General features: G+C 50.8%; 1 protein-coding gene across 2 annotated transcripts; it reads right to left on the bottom strand.

Moving 5' to 3' along the window:
* Window positions 1–671: 671 nt before the first annotated feature.
* On the bottom strand, window positions 672–5611 carry FAM110A (family with sequence similarity 110 member A). Of its 2 annotated transcripts, none has more exons than XM_060032822.1 (2): window positions 5580–5611; window positions 672–2236 (listed from the first exon to the last, which is right to left on the bottom strand). In XM_060032822.1, exon 2 carries the CDS (start codon window positions 2138–2140, stop codon window positions 1253–1255), a length of 888 nt encoding a protein of 295 aa, XP_059888805.1. In that variant the 5' UTR covers window positions 2141–2236; window positions 5580–5611; the 3' UTR covers window positions 672–1252. The 2 variants fall into 2 exon arrangements, with proteins under 2 accessions (XP_059888805.1, XP_059888806.1); XM_060032823.1 differs by lacking the exon at window positions 5580–5611 and adding an exon at window positions 5248–5419.
* Window positions 5612–18911: the final 13300 nt, after the last annotated feature.

The following is an 18911-nucleotide window of genomic DNA, read 5'->3' as shown; positions in this document are numbered from 1 at the left end:
GGCGGGGGTCTCCTAGCAGGTAACTAACCTGGAGGGAGATGGAAAGGAGCCGAGACCTCACAGCCCAGTGCCAGCCACCTCCTTCCCCTTCCCCCAACCCAAGCAGGACCATGCCTCCAACTCTCCCACGGAGGCCCAGAGAGGGAGGACTGGCTTTCCCAGGGTCACCTAGAGTTGGAGGCAAGGCCGCTCATTTTTGCTATACACCTCAAGTCCCTCTTCCTCTAAGAACTTCCACTTCCAACCTCCAATCGATGGCCTGTGTGACCTCAAGTTCAGGGCTTGCCCCCTCTGAGCTTCCTGCCCTCTTGGGAACTGGGCTGGGGTGGGAAAGGGCAGAATACTTACGGTTGGGGAGGGTCCATGTACCTGTCAGCCTTTCCCAGGCAGGTACCCTTCCTGGTGCAGGGGAAAGTCTCCAGTCCTCTTCTCAGTTCTTTCCTGATTCACTCTGTGGCCAGACCCAGCGTCCTCCACTATGAAGGAGGCCCATCAGCTAGCCTCCCAGAGGGGTTATGAGGGTGCCCTGTGAGGCGAGTCTCAGGCAGAGCCAGCCACTGGCCTCCTACCCCCCCGATCCTGGGGTGGGCAATCACTGAGTTTTGAAGGCCCCTCCCCAAGACTTCCCCCACCCCTCCTTGTGTACACAGAAGAGTCTGATGACCCAGCCCTTGAAAAACAAGCATTTGTGTTTATTAACCAAGAGGAGGGAAGTCAGAGCAGTGCAGACTCCTACCAGTCCTTTCTGTAGTCTACCCACCTAGGCCCAGGCTGGCACGCCCCTTGAAAAATGTGGATAGGCCACTCCTTCCTACCCCCACCCCAGGGTGAGTTCCCAGGGAACCAAGGCCCGCTGGGTAAGGGAAGAGGAAGTCAGTAAAGGACAGAGGCCAAGGAAGGAAGAAAGAAACAGAGCTGCTGGGTAGACAGCTCTGGTGAGATCCCTTGGTCCCTCACTCTCAGTGGGAAGGGCTAAGTGCCCCAAATCCAAACCTACAAGCAGGGGTCCATCCACGTCAAAACCCCACACGTGAGGCGTAGGCGGTAGTCCAAGGTCAAGAGCCAACTCTCTCCGGGTCAGTCCTTGTCAGACGGATGCTGGTCCAGACTCTGAGGCTTTGCCTCTATAGCAAGTTCACATGAGGCAGCAGCTTCTGGTCTGCCCCAAGCCAGGGATGGATGCAGGAGAGGTCAAGGGGCCTATGGCTTCTCTAAGATCTGTCCCGTGGCGAATGTCGAGTCCCATGGAGGCCTAGCCCTCAGCTGCTGGAGTCTCCCGCGCTTGTCGCAACCCATACAGCCATTTGATCACCCGGGCGTTGCGCTCTATCACTGACACACCATAGGGGACGCGCTCCCGAGCCAGCTCCTCGATGGTGGCAGAGCTGCGGCGGGAGCAGCCCCCCTCGGAGCTAGCCGGCCCAGCACTGGGCCCAGCCAGGGACACGATGTCTGAGTTGGCCCGGGCTAGGTGGGCCACACCCAATCCCCGTGCCTCCTCCTGGTCCAGGCCGCAGAAGTTAAAAAATCTCTCCAGGTCAGCTGCTGCCCGGGAGAAGCGCTCACTCAGGTCTGACTTGGAGCGTTGCAAACCTGGGGGCCGGGCCGGGCTAGAGGTGGCGGCAGTGCCTGGTGATGGGCAGGGCTGGGCAGGTGACGCCGGCAGGGGAAGGACATCCACTCGGCGGACTGCAGCAATACTGGGTGGTGGGCGTGGGGGGGTGGCTGGGGGAGCCTGGCGGGCCCCCTCTGACCGTCCGGGGGTACGGCTGGCCTCAGCAGGGGACACAGGACTATCACACAAGTTGATGAGGCTGCTCAGGATGTCCAGGTCCAGCTGGGGCCGGCGGCCGGGGCCAGGCAGGACTCGGCGGCAAGGCGTGAGCACCGTGCGGCGAGTTCCAGGGCTGAAGAGTGGTTGTTTGCACAGCAGGGGCTGCACAGGTTCCTGGCGGGTATTGGCCACATGCAGGCTCTTGACATACTTGGCCTTGTCGGCCTCCAGGCGCTCTACAGCACTAGGTTTCCGGGCTCCACAGTCTGCTGGCCGCTGTAGCTGGTAGCCGGGGACCTTGGTCTGTAGGCGGAAAGGTAGGGCGGGGGTGTCTCGGGCTCCCGGAGTCAGCGTGTCCACAGGCATGGCTGTTACATACCCCGAGGGCTTCTGTCTGAGGAGACTGGAGAAATGAGGAGACAGAGATCCAGGCGGAAAGCTGGCAGCTGGACACCGCAACGGCTGCGGCGGAGGAAAGAAAGAAAGGGGCAGAGCACACTCAGACAAAGGCTCAGCAAAGACTGAGAAAAGCTGAAGACGCCTTCCCCATTAAAAGGTAAAGGCCACGCCTCTGATTCACAGAGAGCCAATAAGCAGGCAGAAAGCACCCGCTCACGGGCCTGTGACTCCGCCCACCCCCCCTCCTTCTCCGAGGGCCCAGCCCAGCTGAGGCAGAGAGAAAAAAAAGGTGCCAAAGAAGAAAGACACGGGCAGCCTGTGCAGAAAAGATGGGACATGGCACATTTTAAAGGAAGCAAAGGGGGTTCCAGGCTGAGTGCTGGGCACCAGCCGGCTCAACTGTGAAGAGTGGGTCCTCTTCACAGTTCCATCTTGCAAATGCGTAAACTGAAGCCCAGGGAGGTGAGCTTGATTAAGCTAATTCAGCAAGTTGGTGGCTCTGCCCCTTGCCTCCAAGCAGGGAGGTGCTTACGCAGGGGTCTTGGGGTTGAGTGACCAAGAGAAAGGGCTCCAACCCCACACCCCACCTGGAATGCCCACAGGAAGCCTGGTACCACCTCCACCCCACACTCACCCAGGCAGGAAGCTGCCCTGTGCCACCCGCCTAGACATGCCAGGCCCCAGGCATAGCAGCAGAGCTTGTGGAGGAGGAGTGTAGAAAGTCCCCACCCCTGCCCCAATGGAGTCCAGACACCCATTAGCTTCCAGTATGAAATTCCAATGCCAGGCCCACAGCAATCCACGGATGCCTGTCAGGTGGAAACGTCAGCCCTGAGCTATGCTGCTCTGAGAGAAGCTGGAAATGCCCAAGATCACACAGCCCTGCTTAGGAGCAACCAGCAGACTCCGGATCTGCCAGCAGCAGTAGGACGGACACGCATAGGCAGGAGGGCCCACATCCGGATGCACAGGTCTCCACGTGATCACCTAAGCATCAGGGCCCAGTACCCCAGACCTCAGGCCACCCCTGACCTTTTTTCCAAGGAAGGGCTAGAGCCACAAAGTGCCCCCCGCAGTCCCCTGGAGATGGGCCAGAAGAAAACCCATAGACCAAGTCCTGAACCCTTTCTTGTGTAAAATGGGGGAAAGGGACTCTGTCTAGGCGATCCTCAAGAGGACCTGTAGCTCAGGCCGTCTAAACCTGTATTGTCTAATTCAACAGCCACTAGCCACATACGGCTACTCAGCCTTAACTTTAAATTTATAGTAAATACACACAATTCAGTTCCTGAATCACACTAGCCACATTTTAAGGGCTCAATAGTCACATGTGGCCAGTGGTCACTATACTAGACAGCACAGATTAGAGCATTTCCAGCCGTAGCAGAAAGCTATGTTGGACAGCCCCACCTAGACATCCAGAATGCCAGGAGGGAAGAGTCTGGATGGGGGAGGGGAGAGAGGAATCTGTCTTCTAGACATTTGACACCATCCTCTCCTGTAATCTTCCAACAAGTCTGTGATACAGGTCATTGTCACCTCATTTTTACAGATGGAGAAACTGGGATTCAAAGAAGTAACCAACCTAGGTCCCAGAGACAATAAATAAGACACAAATTCATATGAAGCCTGATTCACTTATCTAAAAAAAAACGAATAGTTTTACTCATTGTTGCTCACATTCTCCTAAAACAGCTCCATGAAGGGGGTGGGGGTGGGGGGTGTCCGTTTTGTTCACTGTATCTCAGTTTCAAGGTATTGCTCTTTACACATAATAGGCAGTCAATAAATATTTACTGACCTGAAATACCTATGGGGACCAAATGTAAGCAGGCAGACCAGGGATAAAATAGAGAGGGGCATACCCACCCTACTGTAGGCATATGGGTCCAAGATGGTAGGTATAGGATGTTCTAGGAAGCTGGGAACCCAGAATTGCATGGAAACTCTAGATTCTTAGCATATTTGATAATAATAATTTTAAAAACAGTGCATGGACAGGGCAAACAAAACATACCTGCAAACATATCTGCCCCCCGCCCCAGTCTGGCCCCCAGCCCCCAGTCTGAGATCTCTGCAGCAAAGGCAAGTTGACAATAGAACCTTGGGGGCTGTTGGCCCAGAGCCAGAGCTGCTCCCGAGTTAGAAGGGATGGAGTAGGTGGGAGAGAAAGGCTGCCCCACTCAGGGCCCACCCCCAAGGAGACGTCAGGAGGGAAGGGTCACAGGAAAGGCAGCCTTGCTGAGCCCTGTCAACGTAGCTAGACTCTGCCCTACCCCCGGGCCCCCGCCTCCCAAACCAGTCCAACCCGTTGGTGGCATTGGTTTCCTCCCGGGCACCATCCCGGGAAACAGAAGGAGGAAGGAGGTCAGATGGGCAGGGCTAGGGCAAACGTTCTGCGACACCCCCCCTCCACCCCCCACCCGGCTCAGGCCCCCACCCCCTCGGGCCGGACGTGCGGACCCCAGGGGCTTTTCCGGCGGCACCCGGACAGATGCTAGAAGCCAAACCCGGCTTTAGGGCCGCTGGCCGTCTCGCCCGGAGCTGGCCCCCTCGCCCGCTGTGCGCCTTGCGCAAGCAGCTGCGCCTTTTCCAGACTTGGTTTCCTTATGTGTGAAATGCTGTTAAAAATACACCTTCCTGATCCTCCAGGTCACCGTGAGGATCGAGCGATAAAAACAAGTCGAGGACTTTCCTCAGCACCTGTTAAAAAGGCGGCGCTGCATGAACTGGGCTCCTTGTTTTTATTATGAATTTGACCCAACTCCTGAGACCGCCCCTCTCGCAGGGGTCTCTAAGCATTCTCCAGAAGCGTCTGCCCGAGCCTAAGCGGCGGACAAAGGAGGCTAATCAGTGAACAAGACTCATTTCACCGGTGGGCAAAGCACGATGTGCGGTGGCTCCTGAAAGTTAAAGCCAGGGTCCCGGTCCCCGCGTGGGACTCGTGTCCTCTCTGAGGCCTCCTCTCATCGCCCAACGCCCCACCCACGGATTTCAAACATTACCCACAAATGACCGCAGAAGCGCCGGTCCCGGGCCCTTCTCATTGGCATCCCCGGGGCATGCAGCCTCACCTTGCTCACTCCCCACCGGCTTCCCTGGCGTCAGCCTCGAGGGGGAGTAGGGGGAGCACGGATCCCTGGTCTGGCTTTTGCCCTTCCCAACTGGGGGCAATCCTGGAGATTCCCAGCGGCGGCGTGCTCTGTGATTCTGTCTGCTCGCCTCCCCTCTCTGAGCCCGGGTTGTCCTGGCTCTTAAATGAGGGAGCTGATGGCCGATTCCTACAGCCTCGTCCAGCCCTGAAGGTGAGTCCCTGCCCGGTCCCCGCCTTCCCTGAGGAGGAGGGAGAGGTGCCCGGGCAGCCCCCGACCCCGGCCCCGTGCCCCCGGCTCCGGCCCGCACGTACCTGGCTGCGCCCTTGCCGCCGCTCTGCGCTGCTCCGGCCCGGCCCACCTGGGCTCAGGTAACACGCGTTTGCGCAACTTCCGGCGGCCGGCCCCGGGCAGGTGAACACGCCGGCCCAGGTATTACTCGAAAAGGGAGAACGAAAGCCAGGCAGCGGCCGGGACCCGATCCCAGCCGCCCCCGACCGACCCCAGGAAGTTCTTCCGAGAGCCAGGCCCACCTATCCCACAGCTGCACTGGCCCGCACATCTGGCACACAGAGTCTTAGTGGACAGCTCAGGCAACCGGACCCATCTTGGAGATGGAAAAACTGAGTCCCCCTTCCCACAGCCACAATGACCAGCAGTTAATGTATTAACTTTTCCTGGTGTTAATTAACCCATTTTAATCTTCCCAACAACCCCTACAAGGGGAGCTCTATTATTATCCCCATTTGACTAATGGAAAACTGAGGCTAGGACAGGCTGAGTCAGTTGCCAAAGTCACCCTGGAGAGTCCAACCTGGGCACTTTCCCCCCAGATCAAGCCTTAATTAATGCCACTCCTTTCTAGCTGTGTGTCCCCAGGCAGGTTGCTGGACCTCTCTGGCCTTCCATTCTGTCAATAAAGGAAAGTCCTACCTTCCAGGCCAGGTCAGTGTGAGTTCTTAGAGCTTGAGAGTGCCTGCAGAAGCTTTGTGCAAGCTGTAAACATTAGTAAGGACAGCAATAACAGAAATAATAATAACTAGAATTTTTGAGTGCCAGACACTGTACTTATTTAAATCTCTGGACCGCCCTGGGAGGGAGGAACTATTTCATCCCCATTTTACAGATGAGGAGACTGTAGCCCTGCAGGAAGGAACTCCTGGGGGGGAGGTGATTGTCTCTTCTGCCAGCCCAAGCTCTATTATGTCACTTCAGGTGGGACATTTGATTAAGCCAGTTTCCACTGGGATTCTGAGGCCCAGAGAAGTAATTGCGCACTGGGCTCCGACCTGAGCCCCAGGGAGGTCAAAGAGGGCCCATTTCCATGTCTGTGCCTGGTAGGGGCTGCACCAGGGTTGGGGTGGAGGGCATGAGGGGACAGGAAGCGACTCAAGGAACAGCTCTCCTCCACCTGGGAGTGAGTCAGCCCTGAAGCCACTTCCAGCCCCTGGGCCCTGATTTTAGGGGGATAAGGCAGCCTGCTGGGTCCCTGCCTAGCCCTCTACTAAGGCAACAATGGGGAAGCATTAGGGGGAGTGGTTGTGCTCCGTTAGGGTCTAACAGTAGTAAAAGCAAGACAACAGTGACAATTTTTATTAAATGGGTAAGACCTCTTCCAAGTGCTTTCTTTGTACCTGGCATTTGTTCTAAGCTCTTTGTATGTGCTAACACATTTAATCCTCACACCTACACTATAAGGTAGATACTACTATTATGACCATTTTACAGCTGAGAAAACTGAGGCATGGAGAGGTGGGGTCACTTGCCTGAGGTCACAGCTGGTAAATGGCAGAGCCAGAACTTGAACGCGGGCCCGGGTCTGGGGAGCAGGGGTGTGGAGAAGATAGTCCTCAGTGTTGGGCTTTGGCCACTCACCGGGGAACTCCTAAGGAATCTATAGCCTCTCTCTCTGGGCCCCAGAGGGAGAAGCCACCTTAGGAATCACTCCCTGGCTATGGTTCTGGGTCTTGTTTCCTCAGCTATAAAATGAGGGCAATAATGGCAATGTCTTCCCAACAGAAATCAGATGTCATCAGAGCTCTGCTTAAACCACCCCAGCCCCAGCCCCCAAGGCTCCCCATCTCCTTAGAATAAAATCCAAACTCTCCACTTGGCCCTCAGGCCCTCCAAGATCCAGTCCCCGCCCTCCTCTCCCACCTCATCTCCAGCTTTTCCTGCTCCAGCCATAGAGTCCTCCCTGCTGTTCCTGAGCACACCAAGGTCTTTCCTGCCTCAGGGCCTTTGCACCATCCTTTCTCTGCCTGGAACCTCTTCCCTCTTCGCCACTTCAGAGAGGCTTCCCTGACCACCCTGAGGCTCCTGCCAACTCTTTTACCCAGTTTTTTCCCTTCCAAACATTCATCCCACCCTGTCATTTTAGATATTCACTATCACTTGTTTCCTATCTCGCCCATTGGGCTAAGAACTCCATCGCACTCTTCCATATTTCCTTCCACCAGTGACAAAGCACAGGAGGAGATGCCATTGACCAAGGGGCAGGACTAAAACCCTTGGACTTTGAGCCCACCTCAAAGACCAAGGCCCCTCAGCACCAAGCCTCCTCCCAACCCCCAACCCTGACACAGGCCTTCCCCGACCTGTCCCACTCCTCCTCCAGCCTCCAGGAGCCCCTATTCAAGCTGGAATCCACACAGCTCTAGCTGAGCCCTGTCCGTCCTCCAAAGCTGCCAGCACACACTGGGTCCACGGCTGGCAATGCCCTTTTCCACTCCAGCGCCCTGGCCACCCCTGTAGCATGGACTCTAGGACCAACCTGAGTGAGTTCAAACCCAGCTCCACCAGTGATTAGCTCTGAAACTTGGGTAAGATACTTAACTTCTCCATGCTTTGGTTTCCCCAGCTGTAAAACAGGATCCCTAACAGTGCCTCCCTCCCAGTGTGAGGCCTGTACATGACAAGCGCCACCAAAATGTGCGCTGTGATAACTATTCAACCAAACAGATGCTCCAATGCCCAGCTCCTGGGTGAGCTCGTCATCAGCCCAGACTGAATGTTGACCCCTTCTCTCAGAGGTTACAAATCTAAGAATGCAGACTCACTTGAGTAGATATTTCTCCAAAAGAAGGTATACAAATGGCCAATAAGTACAAGAAAAGGTGCTCAGCATCACTTATCATTAGGGAAATGCAAATCAAAACCAGAATGAGATACCATATCACACCCATAAGACAGCCATTATCAAACATACAAATGGGGCTTCCCTGGTGGCGCAGTGGTTGAGAGTCCGCCTGCCGATGCAGGGGACACGAGTTCGCGCCCCGGTCCGGGAGGATCCCACATGCCGCCAAGAGGCTGGGGCCGTGAGCCATGGCTGCTGAGCCTGCGCGTCCGGAGCCAGGCCCGCGTACCGCAAAAAAAAAAAAAAAAAAAAAAAATACAAACAAAACCAGAAAATAACAAGTGTTGATGAGGATGAGGAGAAATTAGAAACCTTGTGCACTGTTGGGAATATAAAATGGCGCAGCCACTGTGGAAACAGTGTGGCGGTTAGGCAAAATTTTTTAATAGAATTACTATAGGATCCAGCAATTCTACTTCTGGGTATATGCCCCAAAGAACTGAAAGCAGGGACTTGAACAGATATTTGTACACCAGTGTTCATAGTAGCATTATTCACAATAGCCAAAAGGTGGAAACAACCCAAGTGTCCACTGACAGATAAATAAACAAACATGGATGAAACTTAAAGTCATTATGCTAAGTGAAATAAGCCAGTCACAAAAGAACAAATACTGTATGATTCCACTTATATGATGTACCTCGAGTGGTCAAATTCATAGAGGCAGAAGGTAGAAAGGTGATTGCCAGGGGCTGGAGGGAGAAGAGAATGAGGAATTACTACTGTTCAATGGGTATGGAGTTTCCATTAGTGATGGTTGCACAACAATGTGAATGAACTTCATGCCACTAGACTGTACACTTAAAAATGGTTAAAATGGTAAATTGTATTTTATATACATTAAAAAAAAAAAGAAAAAAAAGAGGGTACAGAGTCTAGAGCCAGATTCCCTGGATTCCAATTCCAGCTCTAGGTGCAAGTTATTAAACATCTCTTGTGCTCAGTTTCCCTTCATAAGGAGGAAATAACGGCAGTAATAACCACCATACATCATAGAATTGAGAGAATTAAAGGAGTTCATACTTGTAAAGTACTTAGCACACGGTAAGGGCTCAAGAGGTGTCGGGGATTTCTATTTTTTGCTAAGGGGGCAGGAGGTGTGGTTTCTGATGTTTTTCATTTTCATGACATTGTGCTCTCCCACCTCACCCCTCCCTTCCACCTGCTTCTCATTCTATTCAGCAGGAGCTCAGCCCAGACTTGGGCAGAGACAGGGAGGCCCTCTCCTGCCCCAGAGGGATTCAGGAAGGCTCCTGGCAGCAGAGACAGCCAGCCAGTAGGACAACCCAGCTCGATTTCAGCCCAGCTGTCAGGGTCAGAGACACCCAGCTGGGCATCCTCCAGGGCCACACCAGACCCCACACTATTTCTAGAATTTTCCCAGATGCTCGTGCCCTGGCTTGCCTGGAGTCAGCCTTGCCCGGGTCAACCTTGCACAGACCTTAGGAAGGGAGAGGCAAACAGGCTGTGCGAGGGGTGTGGGTGCAGCCACCTAAGGCAGGGATCTACTGTTTGGCCCACGACCTCACACCTCCACCAACTCAATCCGCTGGGCCTCAGGTTTGCACCTGAGCTTGCAAAATGAGGACAAAGGGACTTGCAGTGGAAACTAAGAGAGATACCACATGCAAAGCCTTAGGGAAGGGCCTGGCACACAGGATAAGGTAGGGAAGGTGGGGTTGGGACAGACCCACAACCTAGCCCACTTCCTGGCCCAGACTGCCCCCTGCCTGGGCCTGAGCTCACCATCATGGCTTCTTTTCTCGGCCCAGGGAAATGAAGAAACTAGCCCAAAGTCACGAGCAAGTTAATGACAGATCACAGACAGGGCAGTGGTCTCATGATTAGATAAATAATCTAAAATACATACATATATATTTTTTTCAACCAGATGATACATGTGCATGGCTCAAAGTTCAAAAGCTATAAAGGGAATGAAGTTTAAAAAAAAAAAAAACTCCCTCCATTCCTATCCCCAGCCACCCAGTTCCCCTCCCTGCAGGAATCGTTGTGATCAAACAGTTGTATGTCCTTCCACGGAGATTTTAGGCACATGCAAGCAATAATGGACATATATTCTTTCTATTTTTTATGCATATAGCAACATGCTCTGTGCACTGTTTTCGTCTTTCACTGAATAATATATGTTGTTCTTAATAATATGTGTTATTAACATATATTATGTTATTAATAAACTTAATATATGTTGTGCTACATCAGTACATGAGTACATAAAGAGCCCATCAGCCCCTACCGATGGCCACTGAGCGTGTGTATCTAGTCTCTATTACAAACCACACTGCAGCCTCACTGTGCCTACGTCATTCTGCCTAGAAGTGGGACAGCTAGGTCAGGGGGATGCATGTGTAATTGTGACAGAGATGGGGACTGTGCTCCATGGAGGCCATACCAGTTGGTCTCCCACCAGCAGAACACAGAGCAAATGATCAATGTTAGCTTTAGTCATTTGATTACTGGGGCTTTGGGTACCCCTCAATTTTGCACTGGAGGCAACTACCTCACTTGCCTCACCCTAGCCCCTCCCTGTATCACATTCCAGTCAGGGAAGATAATAAACTCGCTAATAAGTGAAATTATACGACATCAGATGGGGTAAATGCTACTGAGAAAAACAAAATAGACAAGGTGGAGGGCAGGGCATATGAAGGCAGTAAATATCTGTTGAAAGAATGAAGAAAAGACTTGTTTTCTTTCTGATCTCCCAGAGCTCGTCTACCCAAAGCCAGGAGACGGCTTTGGAGGAGAGAGGGTAAGTAACTCCCCTTGAAGAGATTCAAGACTCCCAGATGCTACAATTCTGAGTGTCTAGAATTCTAAGATGGAAGCCAGATAGACTGGGAACCAGCCCCAGAGTTGCCAAGTCTGACCATGTGACTTTGAGCAAGGGGCTTAACTTCTTAGAACCTCAGTTTCCCCACCTACAAAATGAAAACAACAATAGCAACCTGTGGGTGGGCGCTCCCCAGGAAGCAAGGCCTGGTGTAGGTCAGATGCTCTACCAGGAGGGGTCCCGGGCCCACCCCCAACTCCAAAGTCTCTGGTGACTAGTATCTTCCGTTGAGGGTGTGCCTCTACCCTTTCCCCCAACCTGGAGTAGATTCCCAAGAGTCCTACAGCCAAAGGTCCAAGAGTCCAGGGCCAAACCATCAGCTGCTCACCTGGCACCTAGCTCAGAAATGTCAGTCCTGCCCGATCCCCCCAGCTCTTCTTTCTGAGAGGGACAGCACTGTAATTCAGAGCCCCGTAAGCGGAAGGATCCCAAGTAAGCCCTAAATCCACCCGCTGGCTTTCCGGGGAAGTGAAGACAGATGCCCTGCAGGAGACCGCAGGACGCTGTGGCGAAGAGGCAGCCGGGAGGGGATGCTGCCTGAGCTCTACTGGCCATGTTCCGGTTGATCAGAGGCTAAGAAAGTGACCACCGGTTACCCGTCTGGGTTTCTCAAGGTAAATCTAGATCTACCTAGACTAGAGGCTGAGAGATGGAGCAGAAGGACCTGAATCGGCTTCTCTGCCAGACTTCGCCTGAGCAGGACACTTGCCTTCCTGAGCCTCAGCGTTCTCATCTGTGAAATGGGGTACCACAACCTCTCCGCTGGTACCACTCAGGGAGGACGCGCACCGCAGGCGCCCGGTGAATGGAGACCCCCTAGTCCCGGGCTCGCGCCCCGGACCACCCGTGCCCTCACCTGGAGCCCACGCTAGGCGAGTCCGGCTCCTCCAGAGCGGGTCTTGAGGAGGCTGACAGCTCGGACCCAGGCGGGGAATGGCCGCGCCCAACGCGGCTCGGGAGGCCTCAGCCCCACGTGAGGACCCGCGGGGCCTCTTCGGAGCTGTCCTCCTTAACTGAGATAAGCCGGGGGACCTGACTGCCCCAAGGCCCCCAACAGAGCGAAGGTCCTGGGGCGCAGGGGAAGGGGAAGTGAGCGCGCCGCCCCACTCCCACCCCCGACACCGGAATGGTTTGCCCTGGAAATCCTGATTGGTTTCTCTCTTCCGTTCGAACGCCGCGCGGCCCGCGTTGCCAGGCGACCGCTTAGCTTCGGCAGGGCAAGGAAGCACCCCGGCTCCGCAGCCCCTCCCGGCCGCTCACCTCCCCCGTGGCCTCAGATTCTTCCGGCAGCCTTTTCAGCTCAGGCACCTAATTCTTTTCCTTGCTCACCCGGGACTTTCTCTTGGTCCCCAGCTGGTTCCTAGTCCCGACTTCAGCTAACGCGCTGTGTGAGGCAGTGCAAGCCCATTTCCCTCTCTGTTCCCCTCACTGCACAATGATGAGTGGGTTAGCGTTAAGATGTGCATGCCCAGCAGTCCCGAAATTTACTAAGGAAATAACCAAAAATGTGAGCAAAGATTAATATAGTCCAGCGTTATTTATCATAGCAAAATAATGGAAATAAATTCAGTGCTCAGTGAAAGGAGATTGGTTATATAAATCCATCCTGCAGAAGAACTGAGTTTTTTACATACCAGTTAGCTTTGCATGACAAAACTCTTGTCAGTGCTCATGGCATAACCCTCTGAGACAGGTACCTTTAATTATCCCCACTTTCTGATGAGGAATATTATGCAGTCATTAAAAATGATGCGGTTAAAATACACTTAAAGGGCTTCCCTGGTGGCACAGTGGTTGAGAGTCCACCTGCCGATGCAGGGGACACGGGTTCATGCCCCGGTCCGGGAAGATCCCACATGCCGTGGAGCGGTTGGGCCCGTGAGCCATGGCCGCTGAGCCTGCGTGTCCGGAGCCTGTGCTCCACAACGGGAGAGGCCACAACAGTGAGAGGCCCGCGTACCACAAAATATATATATATATATATATATATATATATATATATATATATACACTTAAAGTATGGGGAAAACACTAAGAAAGTATTAAATTTTTTAAAAGTATGTTTCAAAGAACTATGTACAACATAAATATGCATTAAATACATAATGGTAATATTACAATGTGATATTACCATTGTATAAATGTGTATTACCATTGTATAAATGTATTATACAATGTATAATGTATTATACAATTATACAATGTATTATGTATTATACAATTATACAATGTATTATACAATGTATTATACACTGTGTAATGTATTATACAATTATACAATGTATGAATGCATTATAAATAACAGCAGTTAATTTCTTCTTTCTGCTTGTATGAATTTTCCAAGTTTCCAATAGTTAAACCAGTCAAGAGAAAAAAAATACATGTTTTTAAAGAGGATTAGAAAAATTAACTCTCACACCCCTTCCAGATGAGCAAAAGTTTTAGGTGTGAGTCACTGTTTGGGTGTAGGGCATTGCTCAGTTTGGATTCAGCCTCTTTCTATCCCAGATGGTGTTTTTCATTCTCTGATTGAATTGTCAGTGACTGAGCACTGACTGTGTACATGCCTTGGACAGGTGGGGGAGGAGGCCTAATAATAAACCAATAGCTAACAATGACTGCATGTTCCGGCATGGGCACCAACTAACCATATCAGAACAGATACTATCATAAACAGGGAGTCTGTGAGGACCAGCTAAATATCAAATCTGGCACTAACTATGCCCTCTGCTAGATTGTGCTCAAATGTACCCACATTTTCTCATTTGCCTTCATTACTGTCTGAGGAGAGAGATTCTATTAATATGCCTATTTTATAGATGAGAAGACTAAGGTCTGTCTGGATCCAGCAGGAGTCCTCTCAGCCATTCTGTTATATTACCGTGTAACTGCAGTTTGACAGTTGCAGTGAGGAGAGGGTCTGTGATCCTAAAAGACAGAGAGAAAACTGAGTAGGAGCAGGTCCAGACTTTGTACTTCCTGGGGCTTAAACAATTTAGGGAGTGTTATTTAAGAAAAGGACTACAAAATTACAGATATAAAATTAGGTAATAAAGTGGTGATTTGGTTATAAAGATAAAAGAAACCTCAACAAATGACAAATTCTACAAAGATTACAAAGTCCAGAAAAGTAACATTATTTTTGTGAATTACCTGTTTGACATACCTCCATAAAACTTTCCATAAACAAGCTTCCGGTTCCATGTATACATTCCAAACTTCTCCTCTACTACCTCATGCTGGTGGTATTGGACACTGTAGGACCATCCATGTATATGGAGCTACGACGTCTGACTCTGCACTTTCATGTCACAGTGCCAGGTGAGTCAGCTCAGTGTGCCAGGTAGGGGTATTCTTGGAAGCCATTCCTCTACTAGGGCAGTTGGCAATAATTATCTACTCACAAAAGTGACTGGAAACAACATAAATAAAACCACTAAACCCAAATTAAATGTCAAGGTCCTCTTAGCCAGATCCCCAAAATGCTCACACTCACTCCAACATCAGCTGACACAAGGGGAAGTCGGAATGGAAGGAGACGGTGGTATAAACAGAATGAGGTTAAATTACCTCACTTTGGAAAATTTTAAAAAGCATATGACCATATGAACACATTGCTAGAGTGCCTCTCAGACGTCGGCTTCCCTGTCATTAAAACAGGAATGACAACAATGGTGTCATGGTCTAATTTTTCTCTGAAAGGTATAGTTTTAATCAGGAGCTGGGAGATATTTGAGATGCCTGGATAAAGGCCCTGCTGACCCTTGCATCTTCAAAGCTTGCCTCTGCCCTGTATGCCCTGGAGCTTAAAACAAACAACACCAAAACCCTGAGCCTCATTCCCAGATTAAGAAAGTGAGGCAAACAGAGGGCAGAAGGAACTTCCCCCGGATTCCAAATTAGGCCACACAAAGAGAGATTATTTGGACACACTCAGATTCCAGGACGCTGAGCATCTTCACGTGCCAACAACATACTGGTAACAACCTGTATTTCAACCCGTGTCCCCTGCATCGTCAGGCGGACTCTCAACCACTGCGCCACCAGGGAAGCCCCCTTATGCCTTATCTTGACCCAGTACGTGAGCAACAGTAACATCTTGCCCTGTACACAGGCCTGTGGCGGCTTTGTTGCCTCCTCCAGCAACCAGACCTTGGCAGTGTTTTTTTTTTTTTTAATTGGGGATAGTTGCTTTACAATGTTGTTAGTTTCTGCTGTACAGCGAAGTGAAGCAGCTATATGTATACATATATTCCTTCTTTTTCGGTTTTCCTCCCCATTTAGGTCACCACAGAGCACTGAGTAGAGCTCCCTGTGCTATACAGCAGGTTCTCATTAGTTATCTATTTTATGCATATTAGTGTATATATGTCAATCCCAATCTCCCAATCTCATTCCATGCCCCCTTTTCCCCCCTTGGTGTCCATATGTTTGTTCTCTATATCTGTGTCTCTGTTTCTGCCTTGCAAACAGGCAAATGGCAAATCTGTACCATTTTTCTAGATTTCACATACATGTGTTAATATACAATATTTGTTTTTCTTTTTCTGCCTTACTTCACTGTGTATGACAGTCTCTAGGTCCATCCACGTCTCTATAAATGACCCAATTTCATTCCTTTTTATGGCTGAGTAATATTCCATTGTATATATGTACCCCATCTTCTTTATCCATTCATCTGTTGATGGACATTTATGTTGCCTCCAATGATCTGCCTATTGTAAATAGTGCTGCAATGAACATTGGGGTGCATGTGTCTTTCTGAATTATGGTTTTCTCAGGGTGTATGCTTGGCAGTGTTTTCTTCACTCAGCTTGAAACCAAGATGAAATCAGCCTCAGATGTCAATTCCCTATCTTCTGTGCACCCCATGGCTGTATTTTGTTTTGTTTCATTTAATTCAAAGGGTGTTCTCTTCATACACATTTCCTTGTATCTGAATTCCTCTGGAAGGACTCACCAGAAACTGGTCCTAGTGGTGGCTACTGGGCTGACTGGGGAACAGGGGAAAGAGAAAAGCTTTTTAGAAAGTATTTTTTAAACCTTTTGGATTTTGTACCTTATAAACATATTATCTATTTAAAAAAATAAACAACACTTTTAAGGATATTCTATGAGAGAACAGAATAAGGTAGTGAATTAAAAGAAAACTCAGCCCAAATATGTCCCTCCCAACACGGCAGCTGAGAGAGTCAATTGAGATGTTCTTTCTGGAGGGCAAGAGTCGCTTTTCTCAAAAAATTTCGAGAAATTTTGTGCTGTGTCAATAGTCCTGTATTCTGATCTAGCAACTGTTTCTAAAAAGAAACTGACCCTAACCAAATAACGAAAGAGATTCAGAAAGATTTAACAACAATAATATTTACTATAGCATTGCTATTAATGCCCCTCCCCCCCAAAAAATAACCTAATTTTCTGGCCACAGGGCAATGCATGGTGAATGGGACTGGAACAGAATACCATACAGCCATTCAAAATGATGTTTTTGAAGAATATTAAGTGATATGGAAAGATTTTTAAAATATTCTCTCAATTAATTTATTTGTTGCAGAAATATTTTTGAGCACCTACTATGTAGATGCAAGCACTTCTTTCTAAGCCTAAGTTTCCTCACCTGGAAAACAGGTGTTAACCATGCCTACCTCCCAGGTTTATCAGAGGCATGATACCCTGACTGACCCTCTATACCCTATGGCTGTTGTTTCTGCTACTGTTCTTATGAGGTTGTTTGACAGTACAAGCTCTTGAGGCAGCGTGTCCCCAGGCATCATCACTCCATGCCCAAACCCTCCAAGGGCTCCCCAACAAGCTTTGAATACGGGGGCCTTGGGAAGCTGATCCCTGTCAACTCCATGTCCTACCACCTTCCCCCTCAGCCCATCTTGCTCCAGCCACTGACCCTCCTGTTGTTTCTCAAATACACCAAGCACCCTCCTGCCTCAGGGCCTTTGCACATGCTGTTCCCACTGCCTGGGCATCTCTTCCCCAAGACACAGCTGCCTCCTCACGTCCTTCCAGTCTCTGCTCAGTGTCATCCTCCCAGGGAAAACCCTCATCCTCCCCCCACCCCATCATTCACATTTCTTGTCACAGCTCTCCAACCTCCTGACATTCAGTGTGTTCCTGTGTCTGGGTCTCCTCTACCAACTGTGAGCTCCCAGAAGGCAGGGTCCACACTTCTTTGCCCACTTTTCCTGCAGTTAGAGATTGGCAACGCACTTAACCATAGTAAAGACTCTGAGAAGGCCTGGAGCAGAAACTCCTCTTTCTCTTTGTTTCCTCCATTGTTTCCCAAACATACTCAACCCTGAAGTCCTATGTCCTCAGAACACTTCCTAAACAGCCCACAGGAACAGTGAAAACACCATCTATAGAAGGTGCGTCTCCAGGATGTGACAAGGGGCCCTTCCTCCTCTGCCAGTGCCTCGCTTAAAGTACAGGCTGCTTCCCCTGGGACCAGATTTCCCAGACCCAGGAACTGTCCTCAGTCTCCAGTCCCCACCACACATGCCTCTCAACTACCGCAGTGCCTCCAGGGGGCCAGGTTCCACCTGCCAAAGAATCAGGCCCAGCTGCCAGTGGGGATATTCCAGGACACATCCTGCTGGGCCTTCCTATCTCTGAGCCTCAATTTCTCCATCTGTACAATGGAGGTAGTAACATTCAACTTGAGTGGACTCAGAAAGGTGCCCTGAATACACAACCCAAGCGAGATTCTGGGTTTCTGTCCTCAGAAAGGATTTGATTCTAAACTAGGCAGGATCAGAGCAACCACAGAGCCATGAGACCATGGGGCCCCAGTGCCCCTGGATTCCCAGGAAGAAACAGCCAGGAGACGCAGCAGGGGAGAGCTCAGCTCAGGAGGAACACCCGGAGAGCCCAGCCCTCGCAGCCTCTACTCTCCCACCCCCAGCCCTGTGCAGCCCAACCTAGCAACATCCGGCTGCTTGGAGCTGTGCCCACCAGCCACCCTGATGTTCCCCTGTGTGCCCAACACCTGCAATGCTCTTCCTGGCTCACTCCGCCTTGTCCCGTGGAAGTCACTTCCTGGAGCTTTTCCTGACCCCCTCCCCGGCTGAGCTGGGAGACCTTTTTCCGAGTCTCCTGGATTTTTCCCGATGTATCAGGTTGTGTATCAGATTGTGTTGCATGTCCATTTACAGGTCCACTCTCCCCACGAAGGCAACAGTGAGCGCTAGGGGTGGCAGGGACTGGCCTGCTCCTCTCCCACACTCCAGGATCCAGCCCAGTGTACACAGCAGGCACTCAATTAATATTTGAGAACAGAACTGAGAAACAGCCTGTCCACTGCTCCCGTACATCTCCCATCCTCTCTGCTTCTCTCCTCCCAAGGGCCTTCCAGAGGGGTGACCGGTGCAGGTCGGGGGCCCTGATGGACATGTGTTCAAATGCTGGTTCCACATTCTCTTGGCTGTGTGATCCTGGAAAAGTGGCTCCACCTCTCTGAGCTACATCTCCACCACTACAAACTGGGAATGGTGATATCGCTTCACAAGGATGTTATGAAAGTCAAATGAGATAATGGGAACCAAGCATTCTGCACGGGACTTGTCACATATGGTAAGTGATCAACAAACCTCATGATTACTACCACTACTACTATTGGAATTACTGTTATGGGTCAGAGTGAAATTC

The sequence above is a fragment of the Delphinus delphis genome, chromosome 15 (genome assembly GCF_949987515.2).
Source record: "Delphinus delphis chromosome 15, mDelDel1.2, whole genome shotgun sequence".
Taxonomy (NCBI): Eukaryota; Metazoa; Chordata; class Mammalia; order Artiodactyla; family Delphinidae; genus Delphinus; species Delphinus delphis.
Note: the sequence above shows the minus strand (reverse complement) of the source record. Positions and strands in the feature narration are given on the sequence as shown.